This window comes from Colletotrichum paranaense, assembly GCF_030867605.1.
Source record: "Colletotrichum paranaense strain IMI 384185 chromosome Unknown Scaffold_20.1, whole genome shotgun sequence".
Taxonomy (NCBI): domain Eukaryota; kingdom Fungi; phylum Ascomycota; class Sordariomycetes; order Glomerellales; family Glomerellaceae; genus Colletotrichum; species Colletotrichum paranaense.
Window position 1 is genome coordinate 563,647 of NW_026848978.1, and position 16,159 is coordinate 579,805.

At 53.8% G+C, this 16,159-nt stretch overlaps 4 protein-coding genes across 4 annotated transcripts; all 4 read right to left on the minus strand.

The window, feature by feature from the left end:
- Nucleotides 1-991: 991 nt before the first annotated feature.
- Nucleotides 992-3,279, minus strand: CPAR01_15710 (ATP-dependent metallopeptidase HflB; the record flags this gene model as incomplete). Its single annotated transcript, XM_060499958.1, has 2 exons — nt 992-1,459; nt 1,510-3,279. 2 exons carry the CDS (start codon nt 3,277-3,279, stop codon nt 992-994), a joined length of 2,238 nt encoding a protein of 745 aa, XP_060341534.1.
- Nucleotides 3,280-5,684: 2,405 nt separating this feature from the next.
- On the minus strand, nt 5,685-6,440 carry CPAR01_15711 (uncharacterized protein; the record flags this gene model as incomplete). Its single annotated transcript, XM_060499959.1, has 1 exon — nt 5,685-6,440. The coding sequence occupies one exon, from the start codon at nt 6,438-6,440 to the stop codon at nt 5,685-5,687; it is 756 nt and encodes a 251-aa protein (XP_060341535.1).
- Nucleotides 6,441-6,669: 229 nt separating this feature from the next.
- On the minus strand, nt 6,670-8,177 carry CPAR01_15712 (uncharacterized protein; the record flags this gene model as incomplete). Its single annotated transcript, XM_060499960.1, has 4 exons — nt 6,670-7,639; nt 7,703-7,782; nt 7,835-8,026; nt 8,103-8,177. 4 exons carry the CDS (start codon nt 8,175-8,177, stop codon nt 6,670-6,672), a joined length of 1,317 nt encoding a protein of 438 aa, XP_060341536.1.
- Nucleotides 8,178-15,430: 7,253 nt separating this feature from the next.
- Nucleotides 15,431-15,833, minus strand: CPAR01_15713 (uncharacterized protein; the record flags this gene model as incomplete). The annotated part of the gene is made up of 2 exons (XM_060499961.1): nt 15,431-15,566; nt 15,646-15,833. 2 exons carry the CDS (start codon nt 15,831-15,833, stop codon nt 15,431-15,433), a joined length of 324 nt encoding a protein of 107 aa, XP_060341537.1.
- Between the last annotated feature and the right edge of the window lie 326 nt (nt 15,834-16,159).

Genomic DNA, 16,159 nt, shown 5'->3' on the forward strand with positions numbered 1-16,159 from the left:
CACTTCTCCCGCTGTGGGCTGCCCCTTTCTCAAGTCCATCGCTATCCGCCAACCAGTAAGGGTCGTTGTGCTCTTTGCATTCGATATCCGTCCATTGCCAGGTCATCCCACTTGGACCAGACGGCCAGTAACCTTGGCGGTCAACCAGGAAAAAAGTTGATCGTCGGTTTTCAACAAACCGCTGGAAAGATGCTCCGAATACTCAGTCATCAAAAAGGACCGGATTTCAGTTTTCTTCTGTCAGCAAGCTCGCTCTGACAATCACTCGGCTCTAACGTGTTCCCGCGTTATTTACTCGCATTCAACTGTAAGGCTTTCATGCCAATATCAATGCTCCTCCTATCCTCAGTAACTTGACAGAGCCTCAACATCAAGCAATAGATTGGACAGTCACGATCTTGGGCTGCTCTATCAGCGTACGGGGCAATGCTTCATTTACATAATTCTACAAACGAAATAATACACTCAATCAAGTGGCCGCACTCTACAGAGTCCAGCCGCTGCCGATCCCGTTAAAGTAGAGAACGGTCCGCTTGCGTCGCTGTGATGGGGAGTTTCAAAACCCCAACAGAGTCGGTCTTGCCCTCCCTGTATAGCCAACCCAATCTATGTCCGAGGCCGACGCCCTAATTTGCGAAGGCGTATCGAAGCCCCAGGTGAGGGGAGAGTGTTATTCGTGCGCACAGCGGATCTTACGAGAGACCCTGCTGCTTTTCTTCGCCTTTGGCCAGTAGCACGTTGACCAAGCTGTGTTGGCCAAAGCCAGGCCTGTCTCGTTTTTCCTGGTTATCCTCCAAAAGGCAAATGAAATCGCAAATTCTTTAATTTCTGGTAAACGCCTGCCATGCTGTACCGTAAAATGATACATTGTAAGTCCATGCGAGTGCCTCCCAACGGGCCGCGACTCGGCCCTCGCACTACCGCATGCTAACCGTGAAAACAAAATGTGTTGATAATGGTCCTGACCAGAGTCACGTACGGTAAGCTCCGGTCATGACTTCTGGTTGGATCCAGGAGCGATGCCACCCGTAGAAGTCGCAGGTGGCGGTGGCGCCGGCGGAGGCGTAGCGGGTCCGGCAGGAGGAGGGAACGGCGGGGGAATCGTCTGACCGATATCAACGCCCGAGCTTGCAGGCACCTTCATAGGGCCTTGAGGCATGGGCGTGCGGTCAAGAAGCTTCTCGCCGCGAATGACCTTCTCTACCTCGTTCTTGTCCAGCGTCTCGTACTCGACGAGGGCCTTGGCCAGGAGATCGAGCTCCTTGCGCCTTGATGTGAGCAACTCGCGCACCTTTTCGTATGACTCCGTCAAGGTACGCTGCACTTCGGACTCGATGAGAGCCTTGGTCTCTGAGCTGAGCTGGTTGTAGCGCTCGCCGTACTCCACGGGGCCGAGCTTGGCAGACATGCCGTACAGAGCGACCATCTGGAAAGCCAGGTTTGTGGCATTCTTGAGATCCTGCTTACTGTTAGTGCCAATCCCACAAGTCAATGTCGAGGTTAACTTACGCTTGAGACACCGGTGGTCACCTTATCGGTGCCATAGACCAGCTCTTCGGCGAGCTTTCCGCCCAGAGAGGTCTCAATCAGACTCTTGAGGTCCCTCGTCGTGTACGAATACTTGTCCATCTCAGGAAGGTGTGCAGTGTGTCCGAGACTCTGGCCGCGAGGCAAAATGGTAACCTTGTAAAGCTTGTTGGGACCGCTCTCATGGTAGAAAGACACCAAGGCGTGACCGGCCTCGTGATAGGCAGTCATCTCCTTCTCCTTCTGACTGATGACCATGCTCTTCTTCTCCGCACCCATGATGACCTTGTCCTTGGCCCACTCGAAATCCGTCATGGAGACGGCAGCATTCTTGAGCCTGCTGGCGCGGACGGCGGCCTGGTTGACAATGTTCTCGAGCTCGGCACCAGAGAGGCCGCCAGTGCTGGAAGCAATGGCCTCAAAGTTGATCTCGGGGGCGGCCTTGATCTTCTTGGCATGGTACTTGAGGATCTCAATACGGCCGCGTACATCAGGCAGGGGAACGGTAACGTGGCGGTCAAAACGTCCAGGTCGGGTAAGAGCCTTGTCGAGAAGTTCCGGGAAATTAGTGGCAGCGATGATGACAACACCGCTGTTCTGCTCGAAACCGTCCAGTTCCGTCAAGAGCTGGTTGAGCGTCTGCTTGTGGTAGGCGGCATCCCTAGTATTGCGGCGTCCACCAATGGCGTCAAGCTCGTCGATGAAGATGATGGCGGGAGACTTGGACTTGGCGGAAGCGAAGAGATCGCGGACGCGCTTGGCACCGACACCGACGTAGACCTCGTCGAATTCACTGCCAGACATGTAGAAGAAAGGGACGCCAGCTTCACCGGCAACGGCGCGGGCCAAGAGAGTTTTACCAGTACCGGGGGGTCCAACCATCAGGATACCCTTGGGAAGCTTGCCGCCGAGGGTGGAGAACTTGTCGGGGTTGCGGAGGAAGTCGACCAGCTCCTGGAGCTCATCCTTGGCCTCATCGGCGCCGTGCACGTCTGCGAAACGGGTAGTCTGGTTCTCGGCCTTGGCCTCGCTGTCCACTTTGCCACCGGGTCGCTTGAAGAGGTTGAGACCCTCGACCAGCATCGTGACGACGACCAAGCTGAGATACGTGAAGAGACAGAACCACAAGACGAACTTGACCCAGCGGAAGATGACGCCACCGAATGACTCGTCTACAACAACGTGCAGCGGGCTGGTCGGGAGGCCATTGCCCTGGACCTTTGCGGTAGCCATGTTCGAGTCGCGCGACCTCGCAGCCAGAGCCTGGCCAACAGCTTGCAGCTGCGCCTGGCTCAGGTTCCCGGGGGACTGCTGGTTCAACTCCTGGCCGCCGAGCGTGCCGACATTGCCAAAGGCGGAGGGCAGGTGGTCGTGACCACCCATCCCGCCGACGGCGCCGGTGCTCTGCATGCCAATCGCCTGCGCATATGCCTGATCCACCGCATCGTTTCTCGCGAACCGGCCAGAGTTGTAGCGCTCGATGACGATGGCGGGCATGTTGGCCTTGAGGAGGAGCTGGTAGAATGCGTTCTGCGCGGTCGCGCTGCCGGGGTTCCTGTTCGCTGCCGACTCTCTCGTGGCGAGAAGGTTGCGCGAGATGGCATTGTTGGTTCCAAAGAATCTGTACTGATGTTGCTGTTGCCGGAGCTGGAGGGCGAGGCCCAGGCCGGGGGTCCGAGTGAAGGCGGTGGCGGTCGGGCGAGCGGAGGAGGTCGCGAGCCGGAGGACGGATTGCATCGTCGCGGGCTGCATCGTTGCCCGTCGGAGCAGTGGGCTGGTCGCGCTTAGCGCCAGCGCTGCTGGGCGTAAGGCCATGATGCCTTTGGGGTAGCCGGGAAGGCGCGGTGTAGGCTGGAGCGCGTATTCGTCAGAGCAGATGGTTTTGCTTGATGCCGAGTTGGTGATGGTAACAAAGGGTTCTGCAGAGGGGCACTCCCCTTACGAGACCGAAAAGGGGAAAAGGAAAAGAAAAGAAAAGGCTTCTTCAATTACTATCGACGTCGTATGTGCAGGTGTGATGAAGATGACATGGTTCGCGCCGAGGGTTGACTCGTCGTCTTGTTGAGAGCGGCGACGGGGCGGCGGGATATGGATACGTTGAGGCGAAATGCGCTACGGATACCTTAGCTGACGTTATTCATTGACCACGACATTGCGGTGCTGCCTTCCGAGTTTTTCCCTGCCGAAGCGCCGCGACCGGGGAAAGCAGCAAGGCCCAGGTTCATACCCACGTGACGTCGATGAGATTCTAGAATGTCGCGACTTGTCGGTGCCAGGGAAAGACCGATCCGGCGAATGATGACAAAGCCTTTGGGGTCCATTGGAGACGAGCAGGGGCATAATTCAACCTCATGTCATTGGTTAATAATCAGAAATTCAACTACATCAGTTTCTCTCTCTCAGCATTGAAGGTGATCGTAGTTTGACCTCGAGTTGACCAAAGTCCCAGTATCAATGTTTCATTATTTCTGGATTTAGTATCTGATTCAATCTGGGAAAGACTCTCCGTCTCTCGCGAAGTTCCGGTGCGAAGTCACCTCTGTCAGTACATGCTCTCCCAAGATGTCGGAAAAAAGCAACATGATTGGCCAGTAAGGTTCTAGCCAATCATAAAATTCCCTCTGTCTCCCCATTCAGACCCCCAGAAACACATCGCCAGAAGCAGCTGGCTGAGGAATGGAAATGGATGCATTCTTCCGCATGCAGAGCAAACAACTGCAGATCAATTTTTTTGAATTAAGCGCCCTGTGCCCCATGAGTTGGTAACTGTAAACGCCCTCCTTCTTCGCCCATTTCCCTCATTCCCATCATCCATTAGCAAACCTCCCTCTCTTCCTCCGTTCTTCTTCTTCCCTTCTCAACGAAGCCGGGTCTTGAAATCTCCGTCAGCACCGTCCACCGATTTCTCACATCAGCAGCACCGGGCGAAGAAGAAACTCACGAGGCTGCGACGGTCTCTCATATTTTCACACCTGATATGAGCATCACTGGGTAGCGCGGATATCCCGGAGATCAGCGCATCTCACAAGCGGATCATCCGGGCTCAAACTTTCTATAGAATCCCCCAGTTATACCTTTACAAACCTCCAGCTCTTCGTCTCTCAAGCATCCAACACTTCGTCGCCAGTCACACGGGACGATAACTCAATCCTCCTCTTTACAGACTCAAAAGACCTCCATGGCCGAAGAAGAAAAACAGCCATGAAATGCCAAGACCATCAATACATCTATTCAGCTCAACTCAGGTCAACTCTCATCTCCATTCACCATCTCAGACGATCTGCATCCCCAGCTACCAGAATAGCCCGTCCTGTCCTCCCAAGCGCACGACTTACAACGCCGTCTCTTGTCACCACCCTCACGCATCTCATCTCACCTTACCCGACCGAATCTCCCAATTCAGGCTGCAAACAATTTACCCATCGGAACCAAAGAATCTCAACACCACTACCACCGACACCAACACCAACAAATACGAACAATCATGCAGACACCCCTTGAACTAAAGCAGACGCTTCTGCAAGGCAACGTGTCACCGGTTCAACAGCTAAACAACTCTCAAAGTTTTGACTTACACAGGCTAAGAGCTAAGAGCCCATCAGCTCGTCTTCTGGTCATGCGTCCCCCTTCTTAGCCTCGGCCAATTCTTTTCGCCATTCTTCTCCTCATCCCACTCATCCACTCATGATCATATAAAGAGACGACTTGGACCGCAAGATTTTGATTAACAAAGTCTTTTATTTCTTTCCGTTCTGACTGACCAGGTATCAATTCCCAAAACTATCCCAATTGTTTCTCATTTCCCCTTTGAATCCAGCACACAATACACAAGGGGAGGAACACATAAAATTACATATGCACAACGACTCGTCGTCCCCTATTCCTCCTCATGGCCCCCCATTTCCTCCTTTTCCCGGTTGTTCCCTCTTCGTCAACCCTTCCCCTGAGGAATCTGTTCTAGGGAATGCGCCGCCCACCACCAGACAGGAGAATTCGTTGACTTCGTGCTGTTGTTGTTACAGGGAATGTTTTTGTTTTCCGGGTCGCACCGAGGCCTTGAGAAAAAGCAACGGAGAAATTCCAAAGCTGCCAAACCCGACCGAGCCTTTCGTATATCAGGCATCGAATGACGGTCCCCTTTCTTTCCCTTTTCCCTTTTACCCTGAACCTCCTTCCATCCTCATTATTGTCCTGCTCCTCCCATCCCCATGCGATTTCACCCTCTCCACCAAGGTCGTAAAAGGGCCGTCAAGATTCGGATATCGTCCAATGATTCCCAACATGCCAGTGGCTTTCCCCCATCCGCCCGACCGGCTCCGGCTGTTATGCTTTCGTTGTATCATATCATCGGGAACATGTTCAGTCGACATGGTCGATGAACGCCCCGATGAGAAAGGAGTGAAAGAACTGTAAAAGAAAATATTAAATAAGACAGCACAAACCGCCGTACCAAGCTCCAAAAACCCCACGAGTACCCGACCGACTAAAGACGAAATTATAAACTCGAAGCGACAGAAAGACCACCAATGATATATCCCGGATGAAAACAGATGCAAATATTCCAAGTCGACGGGGTAATAGTATGTGCTTGACAAAGAAAATGGTGCCCGAAGGCGAAGAGCCACGGAGTGAATCGAGGCGGGAGAAGCGACAGATCCAGCGATCGTCCCTTTTCGACAAATTTGACGATTACAAACGGCATTGCGAAGTATGCCAGCAGTGGGTTGTGTGTGAGTGTTGAAACCCAGAAAACAGAGTACCAACTTGATGTATGCTTTTGGGGGATTGATTTGACATTTTCTGTTCCTTGTGTTTCTCTTCGTCTGGATCCCTTTTGGCCCGTTGAGACTGCCCCAAGGGAGGGATGACAGGCGTGGCGGGGCACTGGGCCTAGAGGCGTCCAAAAGGCTCATCCTCTTCTTTTCAACAATCGACAGCTCGGTTCTGTGGAGCCCGCGTGGTATCTCCTTCTTTTTCAATCAACGAGGTGGGGGAATATGTTAAAATCAAATCGACGTCAAAATTTCCGGTGGTGGTACAGCAAGCGGCGCCGAGACGAGGCACCGATGGAAATGATGATTTGGTATCGGAAGGCACAGATGCCTGGCGTGGCGGAAGCCATCGTCGGATGGTGTCTGGCGCTTACATGTTCTCGATCCGTGCGGACGGGAGCTGCATCGAGGGATCCTCGAACTCGATCTTGGGGCCGCCCCAAGGGTCGTACACGCCGGAGCCGTAGGTCGGCAGCTGGCCAATTGTTGCAACCTCGACCGGTGCCTGGTACGGAACGCCGTTCCAGTACTCTTCGGGTTGGGCCTGGGGTGCCGGTGAGGCGTACTGGCTGACTTGCTGAGGCGGAGGCTGCGGTGCCTGAGTCGGGATCGGTTGGGGGGTATGGATCTGCTGTTGCATCTGCTGGTGCGGGTACGCGACCATGCCGGCTTGCTGTTGCTCGAGGACGGGGGAGGCATGATGCAGGGCATATGTGGCTGCTTGGGTTGGCTGGTGAGTATAAAACCCTTCCTGAATGGATGGGCTCCTACCCGATGCTGCCGAGAAGCTGCTCGGGCTGCTTTGGATGGATTGGTTCATACCAGGTTGAGAGTACGGCACATCAACCTGCGGCTGTTGTTGCCGGGGCACCTGTCCGTATTGTTGGGGCATGGCCGTGTTCATGGTAGCGACACCCGGGTTGCCCTGCTCCGTCACGTAGTACGAGTGCTGGCCCATGCTGGCGGTTCGCTGCAGCATGTGTACACCAGGGTGTTGCTGGTCGTGTACCATACCGTGGACCTCGTGTGCTCCGCCGGAAGAAAGGCTGTGGCGGTGCGCGCCGTAGTGTTGCTGTTGCTGCTGCTGGGGCATAGGGTAACCGTTCATGTGCTGGCCGAAGTCGGCAAATGAGGCAGCTCGGTGCATTGCGTGACCCATACCGGGGTGGTTCATGGCCATGACGCCTTGAGGAGGCCACTGCATGCCGGCGTGCTTCGGGGTCGAAGGAGACTCGCCACTGTCGGAGTCTGATGTGCAGTCGTCCAAGAGCTCGTTGGGGTGGAGGCCGCGCTGGTGAGATCTCCTCTGGTGCTTGACCATTGTGGTCTTGCGGCAGAAGCTGTTCAGTTGATTAGTGTCAACTCCGTCAAGTGGAGGGAAAGCCTGGTGGCTAGAGATCTACCTCTTCAGGCAGCCATCGTGGGCGCACTTGTAAGGGCGTTTGCCAGTGTGAATACGGCGATGTCTGGCCAAACTCGAAGACTTCTTAGGTTAGTGCCTGTTGGAACATGTCGCTGTCAGGAGGAAATCATACATCAGAAAATCGCTTGCCGCAACCAATGTGCTGGCATTGGTGAGGCTTCTCTCCCGTGTGAGTACGGATGTGGACAGTCAGAGCACTCCGTTGAATGAAGCTCTTGCCACAGCCGGGCGTTGTGCAGGAGTAGGGACGCTCGTTGGTGTGAATGCGGTAGTGTCTCTGCAAATCGGACTTCCTGTTGAAGCTCTACAAGATGTCGAAGTTAGATCCGTCCATGTCACACCACAGCCGTAGCCGAGTGGCGGCGTGTTTCTGGACTCACCTTGTTGCACGACTGCCAGTCGCACTGGAAGGGGCGAGCGGTGGGCTCGTTCTCGACAAGCTCCATGAGTTCCATTTCTTTGGGTTTTATTTGTGTGTTTGGATGGGGATTACCAAGATGCGGACCAGTGCAGTAGCTGTACTACTTATATACTTCCGCGGCGAGGGATAAAGGTGTCTTGAATTATCGGGTGATGAAGGGACTGGGCTGATATGGTGTCCGGAGTAGAAGAAGCAAGGGTAGCGTGGGTTGATGTGTGTGATATGTTATCCTGGTTCGGAACGTTGCTTAAGCGGGATGCTCAATGCGGGTTCTGTGTATGCAGACTCCGGAATCGTCGTTCAAGGAATGATGGGTTGGGACAAGAAGGCAAGGGTGGTGAATGTGTGCCGAGAAGTAGGAGGTCGACGACTTGAGACAAGAACGGGTGCGGCGTCCAGCGCAAGGTTGCCGAAGATGAGCAGTGTTCGAAGCGTTGAAGACGACGGTGCGTTCAGGAACGTTGAACAATGGAAGAGGAGGATGGACGGACGGTGTTTAAGAGAGAAGAAGATGAGGAGGAAGAAGAAGAGGCCTGAGCTTGGTCGGGGGTGTTGGTATTAATCAGGCGTGGTGGCTGTGACGGGGAAGCTGACACTCCTCTTGAGTTGAGGGAAAGAGATGGAGATTAAGGTGTGTGAGAAGGAGAGTAAGGTAGTAAGTAGTATGAGAGAGGAAGGGGAGTGAAGCTGGTAGGAAACGATCAGCTCAAGATAACCCAAGGTACGACGAACTGATGAAGGCCAGGAGGTAGAATGAGTTCATAGCGGGTGGGAGTAGCCTTCTTTAAGACAGCCACAAGTGTGGACGTACCAGAAGGTGGGAGGGTCCTGGTGCACAGGCACTAAAATTCTCCGTCTTCGATGAAAATTAGCCACCTGACTGGAGGATCTGTTGCGAGTGGTCGAGCGCAAACTGGTGGGAAGTGCTGATGTTGCTTGCAGGACAATCCCTTCTTCGGGCGGCGGATGAGATAAGAAGGGTGAACCAAGTTCGGGCTGGCTTGCCGTGTATTTTGTTTCGAAGTCCAAGTGTCGAGGGCCGGCGTGTGTTAAGTTTCCGAGACTAGAAGCATAATGGTGACCACCAGGAACAATGCGATCGTCGAACCTCTGAGCGCTCAGGTACGGGAGACCAAGCGGATCTTGGACGACTGGCGTCGTTTTCTTGCTTGAGGGGTGTCTGGATGACAAGAAACAGACTCGAGTCTTCTACCGGCAGCTTCCTTGCTTCTATTTTCTCGTCTGGCTTCTCTTCAACGACTCGCGCAGAAGTGTGCACAGAGCTCTTGATGGTCTCCGAAGGTGAAGAGGATCCACTGCAAGATGGTCTAGACAGACGGACCGCGAGAATCACCCAAGTGGGGGGCCGAAGGAAGGTACTAGGAAGGACGTCTGAGGCTCTTCTCTCTCTATTCTCGTGGTGTGTGGTGAGGCTACTTTGGGAGATGCCAGGATGTTGCAAGTGTCGACGACGGTGAGCCGGGAATGGAGAAACCTTGGTGTCTGTGGTGAGAGTCGAGTAGTGTGTGTCGTGGTGGAGAACTGGCGAGTGAACGACAGATTTGGTGTTTTTGTTATTTGTTGTTTAGTCGACTTATGAAGGATGACGACGGTGACGATACGGTCTTGTTGGTTTGAATGTAATTTATCCTCAGGAACGACAAGGACGAGTGGGATATGCCCGGCACAAGACGAGTCCAAACGCAACAGCGTACTTTGGCTGAAGAAACGAAACAATGTGGGAAGTTGAGATGAGGTGCAGTTGCGTGCGTGTCGTTGGTGTATGTGAGAGGTCGTGGCGCTTTGTTATACTACAAGGGGCAGAAGGGAGACGATCGCAGGCAGGCCAGTCCAAGATTATCGTGGAGGCGTTGCTTTATGAGCGAAAGACGTGAGGCGTCTGATGAAGGTATATATTATCGGCAGCAATATAGCATTACATTCAAAAAGAAGTGGTGCTTCTCTGCTCTGCTGGAGCGGGCAGGTTGCTCTTCCAGGGGCCCCTGGAACGAGGTATGGATTCTGAGCAGGGGGATAGGAGAGCTGTGGAGGCGTGGAGTGAGGTACGCTCCTAGGTACCTGAGGTAGTACCGATTGGGCCCTTTCTTATTTTCGACGGTGCAGACGGGTAACAGAGAGGAGAGGCAAGGCAGGGGTACCGGTAGGGTAGGGTAGGGTAGTGGGAGTGAGGGAGGGAGGAAGGAGAGAGGAGGAGTACCAGGAGGAGGAGGAGGGTAAGGGTAAGGTAGGTCGAGTGACTTTTGGCATGTACCGTAACCGGCGTCGTCCTCGCCAGCGGGTCTTGGTGTGAGAGACGCTCGAGCGCTGGCAGGCAAGGTAGGGCCGGCCTGGTTTTGCTACAGAAATTGATTAGATCAACCGAGAGGAGAAACCACGCGCCAGACTTAGATGGCGGACGGCCCTGCGGGCGTGGCGATCCTTAGAACGGGGGAGTAGGTAGTCGTTCTGTGCGTCAGGTCGCAGACGTTCAAAACGGAATAGCCTCGATATAAATATATTATACGTTTTTTTCTGGCTGACTGTCCGGAAAACGGGATAGAAGGAGTAGTAGAATTTGAAAGGAATAGATGTTTGCTGGCGGGCTTGTATTGGGCGGATGGGAAATTTGAGTTGAGGGGAATGACTGAGTGAGAGAGAAACTGCAAGCGCACAAACACACACCCGCAGGTTGAATGATGTCTACTTTTGCTGTTGCTGCTGCTGTTCGCTGGCTATATGCCGGGACCGAGAAGTCCGCACAACCCCAGTGTCCGAGCAAGTTCAACTGCACCTGGGGGCAAGGAGGCGGGAAAACGGGTGATGAGTGGGAGTGATATCCGTAGGCCAATGGACCCTCAAGATGTACACAGCTCGAAAAGCATTCAAGAAGAAACAAGGCCCCGATGTGACGAGTCGAGGTGGCAGAGTAATGATGAGACGCTCTAGGTATGCCGGTAGCAAGGGCCTCTAGTTTCTATTCTCCTCTCAGATCGCCTGCCCGTGGAGGTAATCGTTGGCAAGGTGTATGAGAAGAGGGGGTAAGTTTGCTTTATGTTGCAAAGAAGGAAGAGAGATCTGATACAAAAAAAAAAAAAAAAAAAAGAGAGAGAGAGAGAGAGAGAGACGGGTATGGTACTGTATGTAGATACTGCACTGTACGGTATGACAGCACCAGAAGGAATGAACAAAAAATAAAAACTTGTTGGTGATGACTTTTGGGGAGGGGGACCCTGGGAAAGCGGTGCTGGTTTGGATGGAGAATGAGCAGGGCTGAGGTGACGGTTGGGGAGCGCGTCTGTGAGGTGAGGACGAGCGGTGTTGAAGATGAGATGTGAGGAGCGTTTCTTTTTCCACGACGTCTCTGTGCTGCTGCTGCGTCGCTGGCGCTGGTCTGCTCTGGTGATGGGGGTGGTGGTGGAGGTTCCGCAAGCCACGGCCGCAGTTCCCTAACGAACGGACAAAGTCGGGGGTCTGTCCTCTCGGCGAGGAAGCACAGTCGCTGGGAAGAAAGCTTCGAAGAAACTGCCAGCAAGAGGTCCCAGAAAGGTGGGATAACGCGGAGGGGGGCCGAGAGAGAGTGAGAGTGAGGAGATCTCGAAAAGCTCCAGCCAAGTCCGGGTCCAAGATGATGAACAAGGTTGTTGAACGTGTTGGAGAATCAAAAGAAGGTGTGTGTGTGTGTGTGTGTGTGCTGTGTGATGTGTGTGATGGCGTCGGCGTAGATGGCGATGTGATGTGCACACAGACAATTGGGCCCAGATGTCGACAGCGGTCAAGCGATTTGCGAAGGACAGACGATTGACGCAAGGTATGACTGGACTGCCGGTGATGGAGGGTGGGTTGAGGTTTTTCTTAGCGGGCGTAAATGTGCGTGATGGCAGACTGCATGCTCCCAAAAAGACGCGAGAAAACCACGATGAGAAGACGATGTGCCCCCCTGTCCAAACCGTAGGCGTAGAGAAAAGAGCGAGTCGAGGTAACGTCGAGAATGTAGTAATCGAAACCACACGAGAAACCGGGAACAGCAAAAGAGTGTGATGGCCAGTAAAGAGACGGGCAAGGCAAGGCAAGGGTCGGTTCAAACAGCAGCGGCAGCAGAAGAAGATGAAGAAGAAGAGGAGGAAGAAGAAGTAGTTCAACAAAACGTATTCGCAGAGTCAATCATAATATCACAATTCAACAAGAGGCTTTTCGCCTTCCCGCGGCCGACGTGGCGGTTGCGGCTTCGATTACCGTTGCGCGGGCAGCCGGCGGGGCGGCATTTTCTTTTACAACAAAGAAAGTGAGCACCAACGTTGCGGTTGTTTCCTTTCCTTTGTGTGTATGAGGATGTAGTTGTTGATCCTGCCACGCCAGAGAGAAAAGCAGGAGGTAGGGCGAGAAAAGAACCACACACATCTAGACTAGCCGTCGCAGTTGCTGAGCCAAAAACGCTACTGTGGCAGTAGCAGAGGCAACGGTGATGGATGGGACGGGGCGGCCGTCGCATGGGAGAAGGAGAGACGGAGAGTCGGAGAGAGAGAGAAGCTGCTGACCCTTGATCCAACAACAAAAGTCCATAGTTAGACTATGGAGTACACGACTACGTTCACGGGCTGCCAGTCGAACGTTTGATCGAGGACGCGAATGGAGTGTAATGAAGCAAGCGAAGCGAAGCGACGGTGTAAGTGGTGCCCAACTCAAGGTAGTATGCGGAGAGAGCCTTCTCTCATTGGTGTCGTGAAATGCATGGTCAGAATGATTGACTACTACGAAAAGGTAGCCTTGCATCGCTTCCAGTCCGTCCCGGTCTGGCTGTCTCTTGTCTCCAAATGAAAGTCGTCCTCTGCGGTTTTCCTGGCCCCTTTGGTGGAGACGGGCACGATACCTAGGAGTATATACAGTATGTTGAAATCGTGGCTTTCAAGGCTAGACCGAGACCGAAGGCGTTTGGTTCTCTCGGCGTACCTTGGCTGAGCCAGTCTCTTTTCCCTGACCCTCTCCCTCTCTCTTTGTCTCTCTCTCACTCAAAAATGGCAATCTGGCGATGAAGCCCGACTTGCTGTGGCCGTTCAACAACGTCAGAGACTTATCCCCACAACTGCCAACCTTGCTGAGGCCGCTATCTCACTGGGTGTGTGTACAGATACCCATGGAGTTCGGAGTTGCGGATACTCTGCACAGAAACTCTCCCACTTTCTCTCCGTGCCTAATAAATACCAAATGGATCGAGGTGAAAAAACTGCCAGTATGTATCCGTACCCGTACCAACGTCCCTATCCCGCCCACTCGGTCGCAACCTTGCTCCATAAGAACGTCGTAATGGTGAGCAGCAAGACCTCGTCCAAGTGCAAGGAGTGACGAGAAACCCCCCCACAAGTCGTTTCTTGAGCGAGCAGAAAGAAAATCCCAAGCGAGGAGATACCAAGACACAGGCGTGGAGAGAAAGAGAGAGTCCTGGCTGAATGGGGGCGGAAAGCTGATAACTCACTTTCTACCTTACGCAGCAGACTGGAGTCTTGTCCCACGCCGTTGTCTCCTGTTATTCTTCTTTTTTCGTCGTCGTCGTCGTCTTCGTCGTTTCTCGAAAGGCGAGGTACAGCAGGTCAACAGGCACAGGGTTCAGGTCCAGGCCCCCCAGGTGTAGTGTGGGCGTGCGAGGAGACAGGGCAAGACAGGACAGTGGGAAACGTTCAACAGGTACCTGCAAGCCTACAGAGCTCGCTCTCCCCCTGTCTGCTCCTTGTCTTTCCTCTGTCTCTGTCTCTGTCTCTGTTTTTGTTTCTGTTTCTGTGTCTCTCTTCTCTGCATCTGGTCTCTGCCACTCACCGGGGCCGGATCCAGGGGCCAGGGGCTGGAAAGTGAGATGCGGTACGTACCCAGTCGACCTAGTCAAGGTAAGGTAGACCGTAGACCGTAGACCATACTGCGTACTGCGCACTACGCACCTAGAGAGCTCTCCCAGACTCTCACTCCCAAGCTGCACAGCTCCTCCAGCTCCCAGTCGACGCACCCCTCCGCCCACGCCCACTCCTACAGCCCACGCCTATCCATTGGAAGAAATACCATTCAAGCTGGCGTCGTGGTCGTCTTCGCAGTACGGATACTTTGTAAACCACAACCGAGACGCACAGTACTGTACGTGAGTACGTACTTGCTTCCTCTTGCTTCCTCTTAGATGATCCACCCAGAAACCCTCCCCCCACAATGACTCGTCGTTTCCCATTGAGAACGCGACGCGCGCACCTGTGGATGGGAAGACTCAAGAGGGGAGCTGCCCGATAGCACCGGTGCATTAAGACCGTCGGGGCATATTGGAGAAGAGGACCGAAAAGTAAGCCGTTAACTCTGGTAACTCAAACTCTCACCCAATGGCGACCGGAGACGAGACAAAGGGGCCGAAAAACGCTTGCCAATCTCGTTACGCTCTCCTCCTTCTTCACTCTCACTCTCACTCTCTCACTCATCCTTCATCCGAATATCAAGGAGATAAGGAGCCAATTTAGAGAAATGACCGAGAAACCAGGCAGAAACCTTCGTTCCGGCTTAGCCATGAAGAAAAGAGCGAGAAAATGAGAGAGACAGCAGAAGGAGACATGTTTCGCGGTTTCGGGACCAAGTCCGCCTTCCCTGTTTCCCGACCCCCCCCCCCCTCCTCCAAAGCCCGCCAACCCGTACTCAATCTCTCACTTCTTCAGCACACAACAGCAGCAGCAGACGCAGTATGCGTAGCCTGTAGGTGCAATGCTCGAACTTCGGACACTGAGAGAGGGAGAGAGAGAGAGAGAGAATGAGACAGGGAACAGGCGAGGAGGACAGGTACAGCCAGGGCTTACAGAGTAGGACCTCCGCCGGAAGAGACCTTGAAGCTGTCTGTCTGCAAAGCCATTACTAGCGAAAGACCTTTGCCTTCAGGGACAAGGGCTCTACGAGCGGAAAGGGAAGGGGAAGGGGGGTGTCGCCCGAGAAAGTCTTTGCCAAGAACCAAACCTCCGGCAGGGGTGGGAGAGCATCCGCACCCGAAGGCAAAAAAAGGGATGCGGGCCTACTGCAGGCCCATGGTCGCCGGGGTCCCCCCTTTGGCTCCGAGCTGGCCGCTTCTGGGGCACACACCTTTTCTTCTCAGTGTCTCTTCTTCTTCCACTCTGCCCCTCTGCTCGAGGTACGTAACTTGTCTCCCTGCTCGCTCTCTGTCTCCTCCACCGCAAACTGAGGAAAAAAGAAGACCAGTTTCTCACCCCCCCTGACCACCGTCGTGGTGGTTGTCTGCTCAGTGCTGCCGACCCATCCCAGGCCCAGGATAAGGTATTAGGTAGGGTTGTCCAAGAGAATGGAGACGGCATGAGAAGCCGCAGTGACAGGTAGCGAAGGTGGTGGGGTGAAGAGCGAGGATGGTGTGTCATGTTGCATGTGTCGACCTGATGCTCCCTTTTCGATGCTCGTTCTATCGATGTGTGTACGGAGCAATAACAGCATAACTCATGAGGGAGTATTGGCATACTGGAGGATGGTGGATGGATGACATGTTGTAAGCTTTGAGACTGACGTAGTGCGCCTCAGTCAAGCCCGTGAAGCTAGTGATCAAGCCGTCTCGAGAGGACTGGAGGCGGAAGATGACAGTCCAAGTAAGCATCTGCAGCTCAGGCCGAATTGAGGATGCTGTCCTCGTGTGAAGATTCTGTCCTGCCGCCTGCCACCTTTTGCGCTGCATGGTCGCACAAACTCCGGTGGGGAGGGATGAGATATGTTACAGCCGCAGAGGAGAGATTCGGCCCCGGCTCGTCACAAAGTGTAGATTCCGGCAAGGTATCGATCGAATCCTTCACTGACTGGACCACCGCCTTACTCGATTCTGAAATGCGTATCGACCTTCTCCTCTCAACCCACACTTTGTAGGAAGGGCTCTGCCCACAAAACTCTTGGGAGTCGGGACTTATGCCCTGTGTCTGTTGCCGCCACAATCCGATTGCCTGCCAAAACTGAGTGGCTCATCTCCTCCCCACTTCCTTGTGCAGGACTGTATGGATAGTCTGTACT